Source organism: Lycium ferocissimum, chromosome 2 (genome assembly GCF_029784015.1).
Source record: "Lycium ferocissimum isolate CSIRO_LF1 chromosome 2, AGI_CSIRO_Lferr_CH_V1, whole genome shotgun sequence".
NCBI classification, from domain to species: Eukaryota; Viridiplantae; Streptophyta; class Magnoliopsida; order Solanales; family Solanaceae; genus Lycium; species Lycium ferocissimum.
In genome coordinates, this window is record NC_081343.1 from 67,334,985 (window position 1) to 67,354,209 (window position 19,225).

The 19,225-nt window shown below is 36.9% G+C and overlaps 3 protein-coding genes across 3 annotated transcripts; 2 read left to right on the forward strand and 1 right to left on the reverse strand.

Annotated features, from left to right (window-relative positions):
• The first annotated feature begins 2,035 nt into the window (after positions 1 to 2,035).
• On the forward strand, positions 2,036 to 4,316 carry LOC132046986 (F-box/kelch-repeat protein At5g15710). Its single transcript, XM_059437848.1, has one exon. The coding sequence runs from the start codon at positions 2,529 to 2,531 to the stop codon at positions 3,825 to 3,827; it is 1,299 nt and encodes a 432-aa protein (XP_059293831.1). The 5' UTR covers positions 2,036 to 2,528; the 3' UTR covers positions 3,828 to 4,316.
• Positions 4,317 to 10,162: 5,846 nt separating this feature from the next.
• LOC132047884 (uncharacterized) lies at positions 10,163 to 11,266 on the reverse strand. Its single transcript, XM_059438860.1, has one exon. The coding sequence runs from the start codon at positions 11,264 to 11,266 to the stop codon at positions 10,163 to 10,165; it is 1,104 nt and encodes a 367-aa protein (XP_059294843.1).
• Positions 11,267 to 15,095: 3,829 nt separating this feature from the next.
• LOC132047885 (uncharacterized) lies at positions 15,096 to 17,596 on the forward strand. Its single transcript, XM_059438862.1, has 4 exons — positions 15,096 to 16,155; positions 16,232 to 16,284; positions 16,381 to 16,515; positions 17,330 to 17,596. The coding sequence occupies exons 1-4, from the start codon at positions 16,074 to 16,076 to the stop codon at positions 17,594 to 17,596; spliced, it is 537 nt and encodes a 178-aa protein (XP_059294845.1). The 5' UTR covers positions 15,096 to 16,073.
• Positions 17,597 to 19,225: the final 1,629 nt, after the last annotated feature.

Sequence of the window (19,225 nt, forward strand, 5' to 3'; positions counted from 1 at the left end):
TCATTATTTTCTTAAAGCTGTTTTTATTATTTAAGTTTTTTGGTAGGGAAATGGGGAGGTAGTTACAAGGTGGGGAATCGAGTTCAAGTAGCCGACCAGCTAAGCTACTAAGGTTTAGTGTTTGAGGAAATTGTTTAGGCAGATTAAATGTTATGATTTTGTTATTTCAAAATGAAAAAAAAAATTATTTAAATTTGGTTTCACTTTTTCTACCGACCTAAATTTAAAAAAAAAAAAACCTATAACGAGTCTATCACCTATCTTAAATGGGATCTTTGGTGCGTGGATATTTTGGGATTATGGAAGAAATAGAATATTTGGGATTATGATTCCTTCGATAATTAATGTTCTTTTACTAGAGAAAAATATACTTGAAAAGACAAATTATATTGTTTTACTGAGATAAAAGAAAATATATTTATATAGAGTGGAATTATTCTATGATTTACACTATGAAGTCGTTCTTCAATTTAGACCTAATTGACTTAAGTGTCAAAACATTTTATACCATATTTAACCTATAAACAAAGTGAAAATCATTTCGTTTTCATTTTTTGTATTACATAGGGCCATAGGGGTAGAGGAAGAGAAAATTGGGGAGGAGATTACAACGTGGGGATTCGAACACTCACCAACAAGGTGAAAGTTCAGGTAGCTAACCAACTAAGCTACTAAGTGAAAACCATTTGGGTTCAAAACTTAGATGAATTTTGTCATTCCACCATTTGAAATTTTGAAGGGAGAACACGCACAAAAGGTCCTCCTCTAGGACATTTTTTTTTTTGTTCAAACTTAAGTTTCAATATTCAGCACAAAAAAATGTATCTTAATATTGGAATTATGATTTTAAAACAATGGATGCGAAATACCATCGCAGCCACTACTATTTTGTGATAGTAGCGCAAATGTAATATAAATATATAAAAATTCTAAAATAAAACATTTTTTATGTTTATACATAGTCTTTACAAATGATACTGGAGGTGGAAAGCCATTTTAAAAAGTAAAATCTCTTCTTTAACAATTCCAATTATTCCTGCAAGAATGCTTTGGGAAAAATATCTTGAGAAGCTTCTTTTGGAAATAATTATTGATGAAGTATCCTAAAAAAAAAAAGAAAATGTGTTTGGATAATAATTCTCTTGAAAGTTACTGCCTATCCATTTTATATTCTTTCTTTTTTGGTGGAACATACATTTTATTTTTATACAATCCCTTTTGAGACAGAACTAAATAAACTTAACCGGGGTGTTTGAATTGGCTTTTTAAAAGTAACTTACTCTTTCCGTTCATTTTTACTTGTTACGTTTTGACTTTTCATGTTGTTTAAGAAATAATGATTAAGGTAGGTATTTTACCACAATACCCCTATTAAATGGTGTATAATTGTATTGGAGTTGCGACAATGATTTGAAATGAATAATAAATGCTAAGGGTAAAATAAGATTTTTGATATGTGAAAATTGACAAGTAAAAATAAAAATCTATAAAGAGAATAGTGGATAAGTAAAAGTGAACGGGAGGAGTATACGCCAAAAACTATCATTAGTTAAAAATACCCAATTTTTGACTTTTGACTTATTTTTATATTTTTTTTGCCTAAAATAAGTGTTTAAGAACACTTTTTATCTTTCTTAAACACCTCAGTCAAAATATAGAAAAGAGCTTAAAAACCAATAACACTTAAAATAAAGTACTCCCTCCGGATAAAAAAAAAGAGTCCACTTAGCCTTTTTTTCTTGGATAAAAAAAAGAGTTCACTTAGCAAATCAAGAAACAGTTAACCTTATTTTACCATATTTGCCCTTATTAAGTATTATATGATCAAATTTCAATGCCTATTTAATTAGGAGTAGTTTAGTCAAATTACTTATTTTTGTCTAGGAGTTAGTATTTTCTTAAGAAACAAATGACTAAGTAGACTCTTTTTTTAATCCGGAGGGAGTAAATCCAAACGCCCTTTATTCTTGTCAAATTAGCAAACATTTCGGAATTATATTTTTTACTCTCTTTACGAGTATCTTTTTTCCTAAAATTTACCGAGCTGTATTTCTATTTCTGAAAAATTAATGTACTACCTGCTCTGGAGTTCACTACTAGCGAAAAAACACCCAAAATACGAGAGACATGACTAACAACTCACGGTTTTGTATAATCTATACATCAAATTCTGATTGAGGTAACCCCAACTCTTATTATATAAATGATAAGATTTGATTTTGTTCTCATTATGCATCTTGAATTGTTCGAATCGGATCTGTGAAACCCAGTTGGAAAAAGATTCGATCCATAGCTCCATGTTCCTTGTTGTTAGTGTTATAATCAATCAAGATTGCACATTTCTAAGTTCAATTGAGAAAAATGCATATCACAGTGGACAAGAATTGAGTTTAGGGTTGAGAAATTTGGGAGTTTTGCCTTGATTGAAGTTAATTTGTGTTTAACTCATTTAGGATTGGGTTTTGTGGGGGTTAATTGGACTACATTTATGGGCTGTAGTTAAGTGGGATTACTGGGATTTTGATTCAATGGTTGAAATAGCGGAATCTTCGGAATCTGGGTCGGGGTTAAAAATTGGGTCTTTGCCTGAAGAGGATAATTGTCACAGGCAAGTTAGCAGCTTTGGAAGTAGTGGGTCCAGGAATACAAGCCCATTAGGGCGTATATGCTCAAGAAACACGAGCCCTTCAAGGCAGAAAGTGGTTAAGACGAAACCGAGGGGTTTGGATGAAGAGACAGTAACCACTTTTGTTAAAGCTGTTCAACCAGATGTTCAGATGGAAGATAATATCTGGGCGATGCTCCCAGAAGATTTGTTGAATGAAATCTTAGCTAGAGTTCCACCGTTCATGATATTTCGTCTCCGATCTGTTTGTAAAAGGTGGAATTCGATTTTGCAAGATCATAGCTTTTTGAAGTTTCACTCGCAAGTGCCATCCCATGGACCTTGCCTTCTCACGTTTTGGAAGAATTCACAGACCCCTCAGTGTTCGGTATTTAGCTTGCCACTGAAACAGTGGTTTAGAATACCATTCACTTTCTTACCGCAGTGGGCATTTTGGCTAGTTGGTTCTTCAGGTGGTCTTGTTTGTTTCTCTGGATTAGATGGGTTGACATTCAAAACTTTAGTTTGTAATCCCTTGACACAGACTTGGAGGACATTGCCTAGTATGCATTATAATCAGCAGAGGCAGTTGATTATGGTTGTTGATAGAAAGGATAGGTCGTTTAAAGTTATTGCCACCAGTGATATATATGGTGACAGGTCTTTGCCAACGGAGGTATATGATTCAAAGATCGACAAATGGTCGCTTCACCAGACAATGCCTGCTGTAAATCTTTGCTCCTCCAAGATGGCATTTTGTGATTCAAGGCTGTATTTGGAAACTCTCTCCCCTCTTGGTTTGATGATGTATCGGCTCGATACAGGGCAGTGGGAACACATCCCTGCTAAGTTCCCACGCTCATTGTTGGATGGGTACCTAGTTGCTGGCACTCATAAACGCCTATTTCTGGTTGGAAGGATAGGGCTCTATAGTACTCTTCAAAGTATGAGGATATGGGAACTAGATCACAAAAAAGTTGTCTGGGTTGAGATAAGCAGGATGCCTCCAAGGTACTTTCGTGCACTTTTAAGACTATCTGCTGAAAGATTTGAATGCTTTGGACAGGATAATCTAATATGCTTCACATCGTGGAACCAAGGAAAAGGTCTTCTTTATGATGTCGATAAGAAGGTGTGGTCTTGGATTGCGGGGTGTGCTCTTCAATCATATAATAGCCAAGTCTGCTTCTATGAGCCAAGATTTGATGCTTCAATATACTAAACTAGTGCTTAGCTTGAATTTCCAACATACTTTTTACCAGGGGACATTAGCTATCTGGATGATTTAGCTATCTCGGTTCCTTCAATTCCCATACTGCCTGCTGTTCACCGCTGAACTTTCCTTAGGATCGATTCTCAAGCTTAAATTTAATCTGTCTTAATCTATCTGGTAAAAGTTTCGAACTCGTGTGCTTATTCCCCTAATGAGCTGAAGTGATTTGGATAAAGGTTTCCTTCTGCACATTAATGGCTGAGTGTCATTCAAGGAGGAAGAAGTTAAAAACATTTCCTTGCTTGGACGAGGGTTCATGCAGACCTGAGCGTCGGGAATCTTTGTGAGATGACCGTGAGGATGGACAATTCGGGAGTATGGATGTAAGATAAAGTTTTGTTTCCAGCTTATGTACATTGATTTTCTCTTTGTAAGTAATTAGCACATTCTTGTTGCGTTTCTTAACTGAAGTAACAAAAGATGTCTCTTTATCTTACATCTCAACTCTTTTTTTTTTTTTTTAAAGGATATATCTCAGCTCTTCCTTATCTCACAACTATCAAAAACTGCTTTACTTTACACTTTCATGTTGATTTAGCTATAGGATTGTTAGACATTGCATGCTAGTTATTATTTTTCTTTTTTGAGAAAGGTAACAGCATTGCATGGTAGTTATTCAGATCCACTTATCTTTTGTGCAGGAATGATGTTTATAAGGGTTTGCTGCTGTCTTAATTATGTTACGTATTTCTTATATTTTGAAATTGTGCCTTTCTTAGTGTGTCATTATCAGTAGCACACTAGGTTTAAATGGGTAACTCTCTTGTGCTTGTCTTTGTTGCTCTGCTCTTTCTGTGGTTGATACTTCATTTTTCCCCATGTTCATTCTTAGCTTCATCTTGCGCTTGCTAAGATGCTTACTATAGGGTATATATGAAACATTATTTGTCCCACTTAGATAGCATTTTGTCGGTATAACATGAAGTTTAAATGGGTAACTCTCTTTTGTCTTTGTTGCTATGCTCTTTAGTGATTGATGCTTCATTTTCCCCCATGTTCATCCTTAACTTCATGCACTTGCTGAGACACTTACTGGAGGGTATATATGAAATAATACTTGTCCCACTCAGACATCGTTTTGTCCCAATGCATAACCCTAGTGAGTTGATGAACTGTATTCTTGTATTTTGATGTATTATCCTTCCTATTTCATGTTCAGTTGAACATTCTTGGCGAAGCATGTTGTTGAATCTACTTGCCAGGAGTAGCATCTCTTCATAGCTTCTTTTTTTTTTTTTTTTTTTGGTGAAGTAATTAAAATGTATTAGAATGGCATCAAGAAGATGCAGAGGTTACAACTAAGCATAGAGCTGCTTCAAACAAGAATTAACATGAAGCTAGCTCAGCAAAAATCTGTAAATCAGTCAAAAGATCCAAAAAGATATCCCCTAAGACCCTACTGTGCTAGAGTTAGGGAGCTAACAAAATCCAAAAAATTATCCACACTGTTTACGGGGGAGAAAAAGTGCCAACTGAAAAGAGTAACTAAACATCTAGCCTTAATGATACTTATGGAAGTTGATATTCCATCAAAACATCTGCAGTTTCTCTCTTTCCAAATACTCCAAGAGATTGCTGCTGGGATCATCCTCCAGATCATTTTGATGGTCTTGTCAACTCTTCAGCATATCCAGCTAACATAAGCATCTTTGATGGAAAAGGGCATCACCCATTGGAGGCCAAACAAAGAGAAGAAGAAATGCCATATGTTAGCTGTTATGGGGCAATGCAAAAAAAGATGATTGACACTCTCATTGTCTTGTTTGCAGAAAAAACATCTATTGATGAGAATGATGCCCCTTTTTCTGAGATTGTCTTGAGTAAGGCAAGCCTTATGAAGGGCTGTCCAGGTAAAACAGGAGACCCTAAGAGGTTGTCTTGTCCTCCAAATATGTTTCCAGGGAAAATCTTCAAGGATGCCATTCTGGGCACACCCAAACTTGTAACTTTCTTTCACAGTGTAGACCCCTTGCTTGGTGCTGCCCCAAAGTAATCTATCTGAGATTTGTGCATCTAAGTTGCATTCTTCAAGTGTCTGTAGTAGAAGAAGAAGTTCATTAATTTCCCAATCATTCAGATTCCTTCTGAAGATTGGGCTCCCAGCATTGTCAACTCTGTATTGTGCAACTGTTGCTTCCTTGTTGGTAGCTATCTGGAACAGCCTGGGAAAGGATTCCTTCAGAGTAGTGTCCCCAATCCATTTGTCTAACCAGAATCTTATCTTGATTCCATTACCAGCTTTGAAAAAGACTTTCTGGAAAAAACCATCCTGAGAACTGCTAATGTGTTTCCAGACTCCTACACCATGAGGTTCTGTACTCTTCTTTGGGCTCCAATGGTCATGAGATCCATGTTTTGCTTTGATGATGTCCCTCCAATACCCTGCCTCATTCTGCCCATATCTCCAAAGCCACTTCATAAGCAAACTTTTGCTATGCAGCTTTAGGTCTCTAATTCCCAACCCCCCTTGAGCCTTGGGTAGAATAACTTTCTGCCATTTCGCCAGAGAGAACTTATGAGTTTGGCTGTTACCTTCCCACAAGAATTTTCTCCTTAACCTGTCTATCTGCTTCAGGACTGAACCTGGCAAAGGAAATAAAGACATAAAATATGTAGGAATACTATCCAACCGCCTTTTCTCCCTCCCTTCTTTTTCCTTCAATGCATTTGTAGTATCTTGGAAACTAGGCCAAGTATAAGTTAAGAGGGTGCAAAGTTGTGTCAATCTCTGTCAAATGCATAATCTTCTGCTGGAATCCATATTTGCAAGTTACAGAGGATGAACAAATAGAAGAAAAAAACTAATCCTGCTAAGCTTACAGGGATCCTATGGTTTCTGTGAGTGATTCAGCTTCATCAACATACTTTTATACTTTTCTTTACACCAAAAGTGAAATAACAAAATATATTTCATCTTAATCTTCTGTAATGAGCTGCGTCTGTCTTCAAAACTCCTTGTGTTTCTCTCTTTCCATACTGTCCGCCAAATGCATGCTGGGATAATTTTTCACCATTTCTTCTGTCTCACACTGCCACTTGCATTGTCCCAGCAACTCAAGAGCTCCTTTGTAGTCCTAGGCATACACCATTTGAGTCAAACCATGCTAAGAAACAGCTGCCATAGTTGATCAGAAACCTTACACTTACAGTGTAAAAATAGTTGACTGCTACTCTCTGTTTCAGCTTGACTCTGACAAGTGCTGGAGAACATACAAATACCCCTTTTCTTCAATTATCCTGAATAACACAAGTTTGCTTAGCCACCAACCAAGTGAAATAGGCCACTTTCTGGGCACATGGTCAATATTCTTTTTGTATTATCTTTTTTTTTTTTTTTTTTTTTTTTGATGAAGTAAGTGGTTGTATTGAAAAACATCAAGTAGATGCAAGAAAGTTACAGAGAAAAACGTAGGTGATAACTCCAGAACACAAAAAAAAAATAAGTAAGATCTGGGAGTTAAAACCTATAGCAAAAATCAAGGCTGTTAAGCCATTGAGAGGGAACTAATGAAATCTAAAAGGGAAATTGCATCATTTACAGGGGAAAGATTGCTCCAGCTAAAAAGATACAGTAAGCTTTTAGATCTCAGGGAGCAGTTAGGAGTTGAAATCCCTTCATGACACCTGCTGTTTCTTTCCATCCAAATACACCAAAATATACAGGCTGGTACCATTTGCCAGATTTTCTCGATGGATCTATCCACTTTCCATAGGCTCCAACTAGCAACTGCTTCTTTTAGGGTGAGTGGTGTTGACCAGCTAATACCAAAAACTGCACAATACATGGACCAAATGTTTGTTGCCACAGGGCAATGTAAGAACAAGTGATTCACTGTCTCATCTGTAAGGTGGCACATGAAGCATCTACTAGCTATCTGAATACCCCTCTTCTTGAGATTATCTTGAGTGAGAGTACCATTTAGAAGAGTTGTCCAAATGAAACATTTGACTTTTGGAGGAGATTAGTCTTCCAGACCAGTTTCCAAGGCCAATGGTCAGTTAAAGCATTTGTCATGTTAAGTCTGCTGTAGCCTTCCTTGACTGTGTAGGATCCTTTGCTTGAACCATTCCATTTGAGACTGTCTGGGATGTGAGGATTTACTGAGCAACCTTCTAGCAGACTGTACAAATTAGTGAGCTCACCTAACTCCCAATCTTGCAAATTCCTTCTGAAGTTTAAGTCCCAAATGTTGCCTTCTCTATTGTTTGCGACTGTTGCATCCGGATCAGTAGCTATTAAGAAAAGCCTAGGATGAGACTCTTTCAATGGAAGATTGAGCAACCACCTGTCTTTCCAGAATTTAACCTTGTTACCATTCCCAATCCTGAAAGACACATCTAGGAAGAATTCATCCTTCAAATTGTTAATGTGTTTCCAAGGCCCCACTCCATGTGGAGCTCTGGTTTTCTTGGTGCACCAATTATCTTGTCTCCCATATTTGGCACTGACCACCTCTTTCCATAAAGTTGATGTTCCTTGGTTGAATCTCCACCACCATTTCAAAAGTAGACTCTTGCTGTGTTTGCTTAAATCTCTTATGCCCAATCCTCCTTGATCCTTAGGCAGTATCACTTTTTCCCATTTAACTAAATGAAATTTATGCTCCTCACTGTTCCCTTCCCAAAGAAAGTTTCTCCTCAGTTTATCCAGTTTACTCAACACCTCAGAAGGCATTGGTATAAGGGACATCATATATGTAGGGATGCTGTCTAAAACACTATTAATGAGTGTTAATCTTCCTCCCATGGATAAGTACTGCATTTTCCAGTTCCCTAGCCTTTTCTCCATCTTTCTATAACTCCATTCCATACTTCTTCTGCTTTGAATTTTGCTCCTAGAGGCAGACCTAGATAAGTTGTTGGAAAGGAGCCTATTTCACACGCCATTATATCTGCCAATTCATCCAGATTAGGCACTGCATTCACCGGATAAATCTTACTCTTCAACATATTGATATGGAGACCCGAGACGATTTCAAATAGCATGATAGTTAAGTTTAGATATTGCACTTGGATCTTTTCTGCCCCACAAAATATTAAAGTGTCATCTGCATAGAGCAGATGAGAGACACTGATAGACTGATTTGGCCTGCTTTCCACCTTGAACCCTTCAATCCAGTGATTGAGAATTGCTTTATCCAACATCTTACTCAGACCTTCCATTGCTAGTAAGAATAAGAAAGGGGAAAGAGGGTCCCCTTGTCTTATTCCTTTCTGAGGGGAAAAAAAACCAACTGGTGCCCTGTTAACCAATATAGAGTACTTGATAGTGGTGAGGCTAAATTTAATCCATTTGATCCACCTGCTCCCAAATCCCATTTGACTCAATAAGGACAACAAATAGGACCAGTTAACTTTATCAAATGCCTTCTCCACATCCAGCTTGCACATCACCCCAGGGAGTCCACTTTTGAGCCTTCCATCAAGCAATTCATTGGCCATTAAGGAAGCATCGTAATCTGTCTATTTTTCAAGAAAGCATTTTGTTCCCCTGACACAAGCTTCCAGATCACTGTTTTAAGTCTTTCAGCTAATACTTTAGCCAGTATCTTGTAGACACTGCCGATCAGACTAATGGGCCTGAAGTCTTTGAGATTCTGAGCTCCTTTCTTCTTAGGGATTAGAGTGATGAATGAGGCATTGCTGGATTTGACCATGTGACACTGCTGATGAAAATGATTGAGAGCTCCCATAATATCTGCTTTAATGAAATCCCATGTACTATGGTAAAAAGCCATTGTGTAACCATCTGGTCCTGGGCTTTTATCCGGGGCACAAGAAAAGATAGCAGCTTTAACCTCTTCTTCTTCAAAATTCCTCTCTAGCCAAATTTTCTCTGCTTGTGTTAAGAAGTTAAGGCTATCAAATCTTACTTCAGGTCTCCATTGCTCTTCTTCTCAGATCTTGATAAAACCTTAGAATTTCAGCTTTGATATCATCTTTATTATCACATCTTCATCCCCAATCAGCAGCTTGTCAATATGGTTAATCCTTCTCTGAGAGTTTGCTACTCTTTGAAAGAATTTGGTATTCCTATCCCCTTCTTTAAGCCATAAACATCTGGACTTTTGCCTCCAAGAGATCTCCTCAATTTTAGCTATTTCCTGCAACCTAAGTTTGAGATGAAGTGATCTCGGTATTCCTATCCCCTTCTTTAAGCCATAAACATCTGGACTTTGCCTCCAAGAGATCTCCTGCTATTTCCTGCAACCTAAGTTTGAGATGAAGTGATCTCTCTTTTTCAACTTGTGTCATGATCTGCCTTCTACTGATTGCTCTAGGAGCTAAATCGAAGTCTGATTTTGAACTTCCAGCATCCCAAAATTTTCTTTGTTCCAGCTAGTAATATCTTTCTTCAGGTTTCTGAGCTTCTGCATAAGAATGAAGTCCGGGCTGCCTCTAATAGAGTAACCTTGCCACCATTCTTTGATCTTCTCCAGAAAGCCTTCAACTTTTAGCCACATGTTCTCAAATTTGAAGTAAGATGGATTTGAGTCCCAATCTCCACACTCCAGAATAATTGGTCTATGATCTGAAAGAACCCTTGGAAGGGCTAACTGCTTTATAGCTCGAAAGTTGTCATTCCATTCAGGGGAAATTAGAAATCTATCTATTCTGGAAGCTTGAAGAGAATCTTCGCCTCTGAACCAAGTGTATTTAGCACCTTGTAGAGGTAAGTCTATGATGCCCAAATCTTGTAGAGTGAAATTGAAGGTGTCCATTGCTCTTGATCTCCTTGTGCAATTGAATCTTTCACTTTCAAATCTACATACATTAAGATCACCTCCTATAACCCACTGTTCGTCCCACAAACCTCTTATTGCAGCTAATTCATCCCATAATAATTCCCTTTCAATATTGGAATGGGGACCATACACACCTGTAAAGCACCACCTAAATTCCTCTTGAGTGCTTTCTAGCATGCAAGAAATAGTATAACATCCTCTCTGAACCTCCCTAATTGACCATTGCCTTTTGTCCCACATAACTATAATTCCCCCACTTCTGCCCGAAGATTGTAGTTCAACCCATTCCACCCAATTGTTACCCCAAATTTGCCTAATCCAGCTTATCGACCAATCTTCAATTTTTTTTGTTTCTTGAAGACAAACAATATCGGCTTTCCATTTTTGGATTAGAGATTTCACAGTGGTTCTCCTACTTGTCTCGTTGAGACCCCGTACATTCCAACTTAGAACTTTGATCTTCATCTGGAGTTGGACTTGTAGTACCTGTCCCCCTCCTCTGTTCTTTTCCCATCTGAGTTCATGTCCCACTTGAACCCAATTCCAAGGATTGCCTTGTCTTCCCCGGTTTCTTTTTCCCTTTTTCCTGAATCTGTTCTTGCCGTTTCTGATCCATTCGAAGAACCATGCCCAGTAATTCATGTTCAAAACCCACTGCGTTAACCCCAAAGACCTTGCATGCCCTCATTAAAACTCCTTTAGCCCATCTTGAGGTATCAATCACTGCTGGACTGTTGATCTGGAAAGAACCTCCTAATTGTTCGTTGTGCCATGGAAGAGAAAAGTATCACATGAGGAGAGGTCAATATCTGTGCTACTTACTTGCTCTACTTCAAACTCAGGCAGGTATCTCGGGGATTAACATGTGTGGAATTTCTGCTTCATCATCAGCTTCGAGAAATCGCATGTAGAATCCAAGTGATGGATAATTGTTGCTTCTGAGGCTTCAATTTCCCACTGACAGAGGGTCAAAATAGTTCGTATGTTTGAAAGGGCTAATCTTTTGTTGACAAGGATCGATAAGTGGTCCCCTGGCCCTCCAATTAGTTTTAGAGGCTTTTCTTTCTTTTGTGGCTTGGGCTTAGGGTTTGGGCCTCTTTTGTAATAAGATTGCCCAAGATGTTGGCCCAAATTAGCTGTTGCATTTTTATTCTGAATCTGAGGCCCAACTTTAGGTGGCACGTGCCCTTGCCAGATTTTTGAATTAAAGCTGCCATTGTGACTGGGTTTCTGGTTATTGACCAGCGGATAAACCAGAGTATTCACCGCTTGGCTTGTAGAGGCTTCCTCGATCCCTTTTCCGGCGTTTCCTTCCTTTCTTCTTTCTTCATTCCGGTGGTCGGAGATAATCTGAATGAGATGGTCCTCCAAGATTGAGATTTTGAACCTCAATTTCCCAATCTCCAAACTACCTCTTTCGGTGTTTCTTGCAGATTATTTTCCACACAAATTCGAGCCCAAAAAAAGTGAGATCTGTCCTTTTATCCTCATCTATCCCTATGAATCCGCCGCAAGCGTCACCAATAGACTTAAAGGATCTCATAGTCCAGCCGTTTAGAGGAGCCCAAAGGCTTTGATCCATTTTTTACCCGAATCCATCTTCAAGATTCCGAGTCCACCAGTCAAGCTTCAGATGTCTCCCATTCCAGAACCAGTCCCCTGCTTTGATTCTTGCTGCTTCTTGCCTAGATGGAAGCTCAAAGAGGAAGGTGTTTAGATATCGGGAAACTCGAAGACCAGCGGGCCATCTCTTGATGAACCAAGTTTGGATTGTGTCAGCTTTGGGACTTCGATTAAAGGGAGCAGAAACATCCCACCAGGCATTTTGAGAGGAAGAGGCTGCTTTCATCCACTTCTCCAGAGTAGCAAGTTTTGCTCTTTTGTTGCAAAGGCCATGAAGAGATTCGGGCTGAGTTGAGGAAAGATTTTTTATGCATATCAGTGATCACTTTGAATTTCTTATTAGAGGCTTCTCCCAACTAATGTAAAATCTTCCCTGAAATATCTCCCAGCCCCCATTGTACATAATTCTCTGGAATAATAATGCCTTTTCTTCTTTCCCCTGTGATTGTTTCGACTCTGAGATATCTACCATAGATGTTGAAATTTTGGTAGACCCTGTATACAAAAGTTTGAATCTTTCTTCCCCACCTTCTATAAAGGTTCCCCTGCCCTTTTGAGGCTTGCTGCAGTTGAGTGCATACCCATCTAAGATTTTCCTCATCTATCTTGATCTGACTAGTAAATCTGCGGCCTCGTTCTACCCATACCAACCATCTGTCCGAGCTCCCATAATCTTCATAAATTTCAAAAGATTTATCACCTGAGATGAAGAAGATCTTCTCTCCCATGACTGGAGACAAGATTTAGTTAGAAGAGAAGAGAAAAGTTAATTTTTTTGTATTATCTTTTACATAGATCATAACTATCAACATGCCAAGTCATGTTTTAAGCACTAGTATGAAGTTGCTAATTGTTACTGGCCAAATAAGAAAACTTGAACTTCTGAGGACAATTAATTTTCCAAATCCAGGTCTAAGTAAATTTACATAAGGTGGTTCCTTGAAGGGTAACGGTTCCTTGAAGGGTAACAGAAAGGAACGTCAAATAATGAGAAGATTGGGAATTAGGGCCTAGGGGGGTTCCAAGAATTTTTCGTCAATCTGTTACATTGAAATAGTTTTAATCTGATCAAAATTTCTATTCTGTAAGAGTAATAATATCAGCAACAGTAAGTTCATCAAGTTTCCAATCAGGATCTCTGGATCCATAACGGTAGTTTCTCCGTATATTCGACATTCCACTTTATTCCTCACTTAAATCTCATCCATCATCCTTATCTTATCAAGTATTGCAGTCGGTACTTTGCAACTACCAGTCTCATCTGTCATATTGTTTGCTTATAAGCTTCTGCCTTTTGTGGAGACGAGTTCTAAAAGTTGCTGATTGTGTGTGAAAGTCAAAAGAAGCAATTTTTCTTGTTTCAGTTCTAATGTTTCTACTAGAAACCTCTGGAATAGAAATAGAGATAGGAATAGCTAGCTTCATAGCTATGATGTCATTCCTATTTGTTGGGGAGACTTCTGTGTTGTCTGTTGACAGGCATGTTCTGTCTGCACAAAGCTGATCGTGTTTAGATGAACCTTGAATTGCCTTTAGCCAGTAGAAAAGTGGAGAAATGAGTCTGTCCCTTAGATAGTCCACTGTAGTCCCTGGCCTTGGTTATCGATTGCCATGTCGTGGCTAGTCCCTTGTCTATCACAGAGGCAAGATCGATCATGTACTAGATTCGTGAAGATGCAGATGATAGTTGGAGTCTGTTTAAACGTGATATTTCCTTGTTTCTCTGTTGCATTGTTTTCAGCTTAATTCCTGGAGTTAGGCGTAAGGCTGCTTTACGAGATAGCTAAGAAGGGATATGTGTTCCTTTCTCTCTCTTGCATAGCTTGGGAGCCTCAATCTGAGCTTTCTTTCCATCTCTACGCGCCGTTTTAAGTCCTGAGCCTGTCGCTCGTGGGACTTTGAAATGGATTTTGGAGTTTATTACTACTAACATTCTCTAGAAAGATAGTGTTAATATGGACTTTTATATGGTTAGAGATAGTGGCAGAGCCACCCTTGTCCAAGGAATGCCAATTTATCCTCTTCTTTGGAAAAATACACTGTATTGATAGTTAATTTTCTTAATGTTCTTTGTACTTTAAGTCATCTTTGTGAAAAATTTGGCTCCGCCACTGGTTACAGAAGCAAAAATTTACCAGTTATGTGCAGGTCCCTTTGGTAGCAAGATTTCGAATTCTAAAATCCGCAGCTCCCTGTCAATTAAAGCGGATGATACTTGTGAAGTGGTGATTTATCAACTAAAAGTAATCATTGTCAGTAAAGAAGCATTATTAAAGAAAAAGTAAGGAGCTAGTACAATGTTATCAAGAGAGAATCTTTTTTAGGGATGTAGAAACAATAATTTCTTGATCATATCGAATACAAACATCGATTAGCCGTTCTTTTTAGTAGTGAGAACATGGATGTATCCTCATTAAAGTACTCAAAAAACTTGTGGCAAACTTGCCGGAAAAGAATAGTTTACATTTAATTGTGAAGATATTTTGCCTAGGAATCCTCTGCTCTAGAGCATCGAGCAGTCAATTTTTTTTTTGGTAATTAAAAAACTTTATTTACCAAGATTTTTGTTTTTGTTTTTTTGGTGTAAATTGGACAGGTTGTCACATTCTACAAAATTTATTTTCGTTTAGTTTGTTTAGAATCTATTTTACTCGCCATGTTAAAAAACTGACTATTGGTTAAGATAAATAGGGAGACAAGGGCTTTGGTACTGAATAATTATCTCCTAATTGGCCTAATTTCGTACGAGCAAATACAAAACCTCCTCATGTAGTTTATCGTATCTTAATTTGTCATTTCTTGATGCTGGTCTGTCAAATATGTCTATCTAATGTTTTGTGAATGTTGGAGTTGAAGTCTGTACATTAATAGTGTATAAATTTTCTACTTCAAGAGTTAAATTAATCTATAATAGGTATGCTCGATTTAATGTATATAAATTAAGTAGTAAAAAATGTGTTGATTTCCGTTAAGACCCTGCAGTTCCCGCAAAACACAGCAAGTGGAACCAGCGGGGAAGAAGGCAAGGAAAGCCGAGTAGGAGCAGAAACACAGTTTTCAAGGGAAACCGACAAGGATGCTCCTATTTGATCTTTGGATTTGAGTTAAATAAAATAGTAACAATTATGAGTAATAATTTTTTACACCATCAGTGCTATTTAAACAGTTATAATACGTTACTTATCATTTACTACTAAATATAATCACCTGCAATGATCCTTAAGTGACATGATTATGATTATGTAAATGCTTTTTAATCGTTAGTGCGTAAAACTAGGTACCTTGTACTTATTAATTCCATTCATATTAACATCACTAGCCCAATATGGAAGAAAACACTGGTGCCCAAATGGCATCCAAGGCAGGTAAATACTAGTAATTGTTTATGGTTCTACTGAAGAACTTGTACACACTGTTTTACTTTGCCAAAGATGGTGCAAAGAATCTGTGACTCATGTTAAAGTACATAATAAATTTGCTGATAATAATTCACTCTCCGTTATCTACTGATGATTTGCATGGTAGGGTGTGGAAGTATAACAGCTCATCATGTCATATAAATTACTGACAAATTGTGTGTAAAGTTTTAAAATAAAAAACTATGACTTGTTTAAAATATTTGATGAGTTGAGATTTCCCAAGTAACGCAGAAGTCGGGCCGGGTTGATATTAGAATAAGACAGGTGTCGGAATCCTAACTTTGACTCAAGTTTGATTTTTTGAATTCTATATCATCCCACATTATGCTTCTTCCACTATACTACTCATTACTCCCTCTCTATTGATGAGGAAAAAGAGAAAATTAATCTATGCTTCTTAAGAAATAATGGTGTCACTTAATTTCATTCGGTTGGTACTCGTTGCTTTGCTCGTCCTACATCAGCACTCATCAGCTCATGATCTGTTTGGTAAATAGTCTTCAATTCGTACATATTCTCAATAGCTAATGATAAATCATTTACCTATTTTGTCCCCTTTCTTTAGGAAAGCTAAGGAAGAAAGAGTGGCTAGAGTTTACCACTATTCGAAAAGATCATGTACGTATATATAAGAAAGTTTCATCTCCTATTGATTTCCACTTATAGTAGTTATTCTAAGTAGTGCCACCATATTTCCTTTTGAAATTTATGTAGGATTCTGTTTCTGTGGACGGTATCATTGGCTCTAGTGGAGGAATTAGAAAAATGCTGGTGTATCAATTTTCCGGTAAGGTTGTGAAACAAGAGCATATTGCTTATGGAAGAGCCTCTCACATGAATGCAGACCAGGTTCTAATCTAGTTCATACATCACTACAAACCCTTGTAAGTAAATACATATAAAAACAAAAGAGAGTTCATACGTATTATATATAAAAAATAATTTTAACCTTATATACTAATGGAGGTGTCGGAATTGAACCCTACCTAGCTCCGCCCCTGGCTCCGGCCACAGGGGAACAAACAGACATACATAGCTTAAAAGATGCTAGCATCCACGCTCTAATTCACGGGCACACACAAGTACTGATCAGTCTGCTCTCACAGTTTATTAAATGGATTTAACTTAAATTACCTGCAAACATAAAGAATAATATAATACTAGCAGGTAACATGCCTTCATTACTTTCAGGATATTAAGGTAGTTTGATAGCGTAGAAATTCTTTTACAATAGTTAAAGTTTAAACTAACTTTTCTATATCACCGTAGAAATTAACATGCTCATTGTAATTTCACCGATTCCAATAGGCCGTTCATCCCTTTTCAGGAAATCAACCTATTACCTTGCAATTATACATATTCAATTGACTTTTAACAGCTGATTGTGATTTTTAGTGGATAAAATTTAAACTCTAATGTTATACATGAAGCACATAATTGTAGATAGAGACGCTCGAGTTTGTACGTAACTTAGTACGAAGTATAACTTAATATTTATACATGCTAGAAACTTGTAGAAAGGTATCACCTACTAGTAATTTTTATCTCTGTTGAGATTTGAACCTGATTCCGTAGATTTGCACAATTCATCGACCACTACACCCTTGGATGTAGCATCATCCTTTTCGTCCACTTGTCTACTAATAAAGTGAATTTACGCTAGGTGGATAGCCAAATATTCGAGAAGAACACACGAAATTCCCAGGGCACAGTCCACTTTCTAGATCAACAGAATCATGAAAGAAGTAAAAAAGAAGAATCAAAGGAGTATGTTTATGCAGAAGATGAAGTAGCAAAGCTTATGAGCAGAGACTATAGTGAAAGAAGTGGACCTCGCCGCAAGCCGCCCATCAACAATCACAAGCTATCTAATCACAAAACGACTCTTATAATGATGTCGGATACGTGCTGTCGGATCCTCCCAAAATAGTGCATTTTGAAGGATCCGACAAGTAATAATATTGCCCCAAAGAACTTGATATAGTATATAATAAAACTTATGTAGCAGTATTACATTTTGATATAGTAGTATTGTAGCAGTATTCAGATTTGGGCCTCACAATTTTGCCCCCTACAAGTGAAGGCCCAAAAAATTATACCTTAATTAGGATCAAATAGTGATAAAATTACTGTTCTTGGTTTTCTTTTTTGGTCATGAGAACAGTAAATAGAAGTATTGTCTCTAGTGATTCTACCTTGACTGGAATGTCACTGGTGGCCGAATCATGTTTGTTATTGTACATTTGTTTTCTTTCTTTCTTTATATATATCACTCCATTAAATTCCGTTTAACTTGTATATGTTGGTAACTTATTAAGAGGGTTTGAGGAATAGATAGTCAAATAAATTATTTTCTGGCATTCTTCTCTTCCATTTTCTAATTTAAATATTTTAATTAAGAATTTATGATTGGTTCTCTTTATGGTCAAGGGGAATTGCATTATTTCCTTTTAATTAATGTTCAACCGATTGTCAAAATTAATCTAATGCATGATATAAACTGTTGGAGACAATTATTCTTTTTTCAAACAGACACAAGCAAGCAACAACTAAATTAAGTTTCTCTAACATGTTAGTATTGTAGTATTTGGATGATGACCAGTTCAGAAAAAGGAGGAGCGTAAGCCAATACGCACGTGATGGCATCAAAAATAGTATTTATGAAATTGATTTCTGGGGACCAATTCTTGGCACAACCACAAAAGCTTCTCCCAAAACCAACCAAAGGAATATTAAAATTTTACTTCAATTTGCAATCTGGCAGGACCCTTTCTAGGTCACTTCAAACCTAATCAACATTGATCAGCTTTGAGAAGTGGTCTTTTGGGACCCACATTGCCCAATATACTTTTATGATGCTAATGATCAGGTCGATAGAAAAATTATTCTCTCAACGCAGGCTTCAAAATTCAAACCAAATGTGATAAGAGTAGTATTTAGGTATCAATCGTGACTAGATTTCTTATAGTTGACAACCACGAGAGATCAAAGTTCAAATTAAGAATATATTCTAGTTGGCGATTTTTTCCTATCAAGATTCAAGTATCAATTTAAGTTTTGATAATAAAACTCGCATAAATATATTAGTGTAGATAAAGATGTAGTAGAATTACACCCAAATTGCATCAAACAAGTCCCGGTTAAAAAAATGAAGATTAAAGTCTATTGGTGCAGGATGTTTACACCAAACCAATAAATATAAGAGATATGTCTTGCCTATACAATTTTTAACACTTAACCATGATTGAATAATACCCCCTCCCCCCGGTTCACTTTACTTTCACGCTTTACTTATAGAAATAATTGATTCAATTTCTTGGTAAATTGAATTGGATTAATTAATAGCCTATAATTAAAATTACATATTAAAAAATTATACGAAAAAATACATTAAATTGCAATTTTTCTCATATTAATATAATGAAAAAAATACATCTTAAAATGTTGATCAAACGTGACAAGTAAAAGTGAAATATATATTTTTTGCTTTGACTTATTAATTCTAAAGTTAATTACGTATTTAATTAGGAGAAAGAAAGCAAGAAACTAAAAACAAGGA

Coding starts and splice junctions, on each gene's coding strand:
- LOC132046986 (XM_059437848.1), top strand. CDS start 2,529: ATGGTTGAAATAGCGGAATCTTCGGAATCTGGGTCGGGGTTAAAAATT.
- LOC132047884 (XM_059438860.1), bottom strand. CDS start 11,266: ATGAATTACTGGGCATGGTTCTTCGAATGGATCAGAAACGGCAAGAAC.
- LOC132047885 (XM_059438862.1), top strand. CDS start 16,074: ATGGTGTCACTTAATTTCATTCGGTTGGTACTCGTTGCTTTGCTCGTC. Junction 16,156..16,231: donor ATCAGCTCATGATCTGTTTG/GTAAATAGTCTT, acceptor CCCTTTCTTTAG/GAAAGCTAAGGAAGAAAGAG. Junction 16,285..16,380: donor CCACTATTCGAAAAGATCAT/GTACGTATATAT, acceptor AAATTTATGTAG/GATTCTGTTTCTGTGGACGG.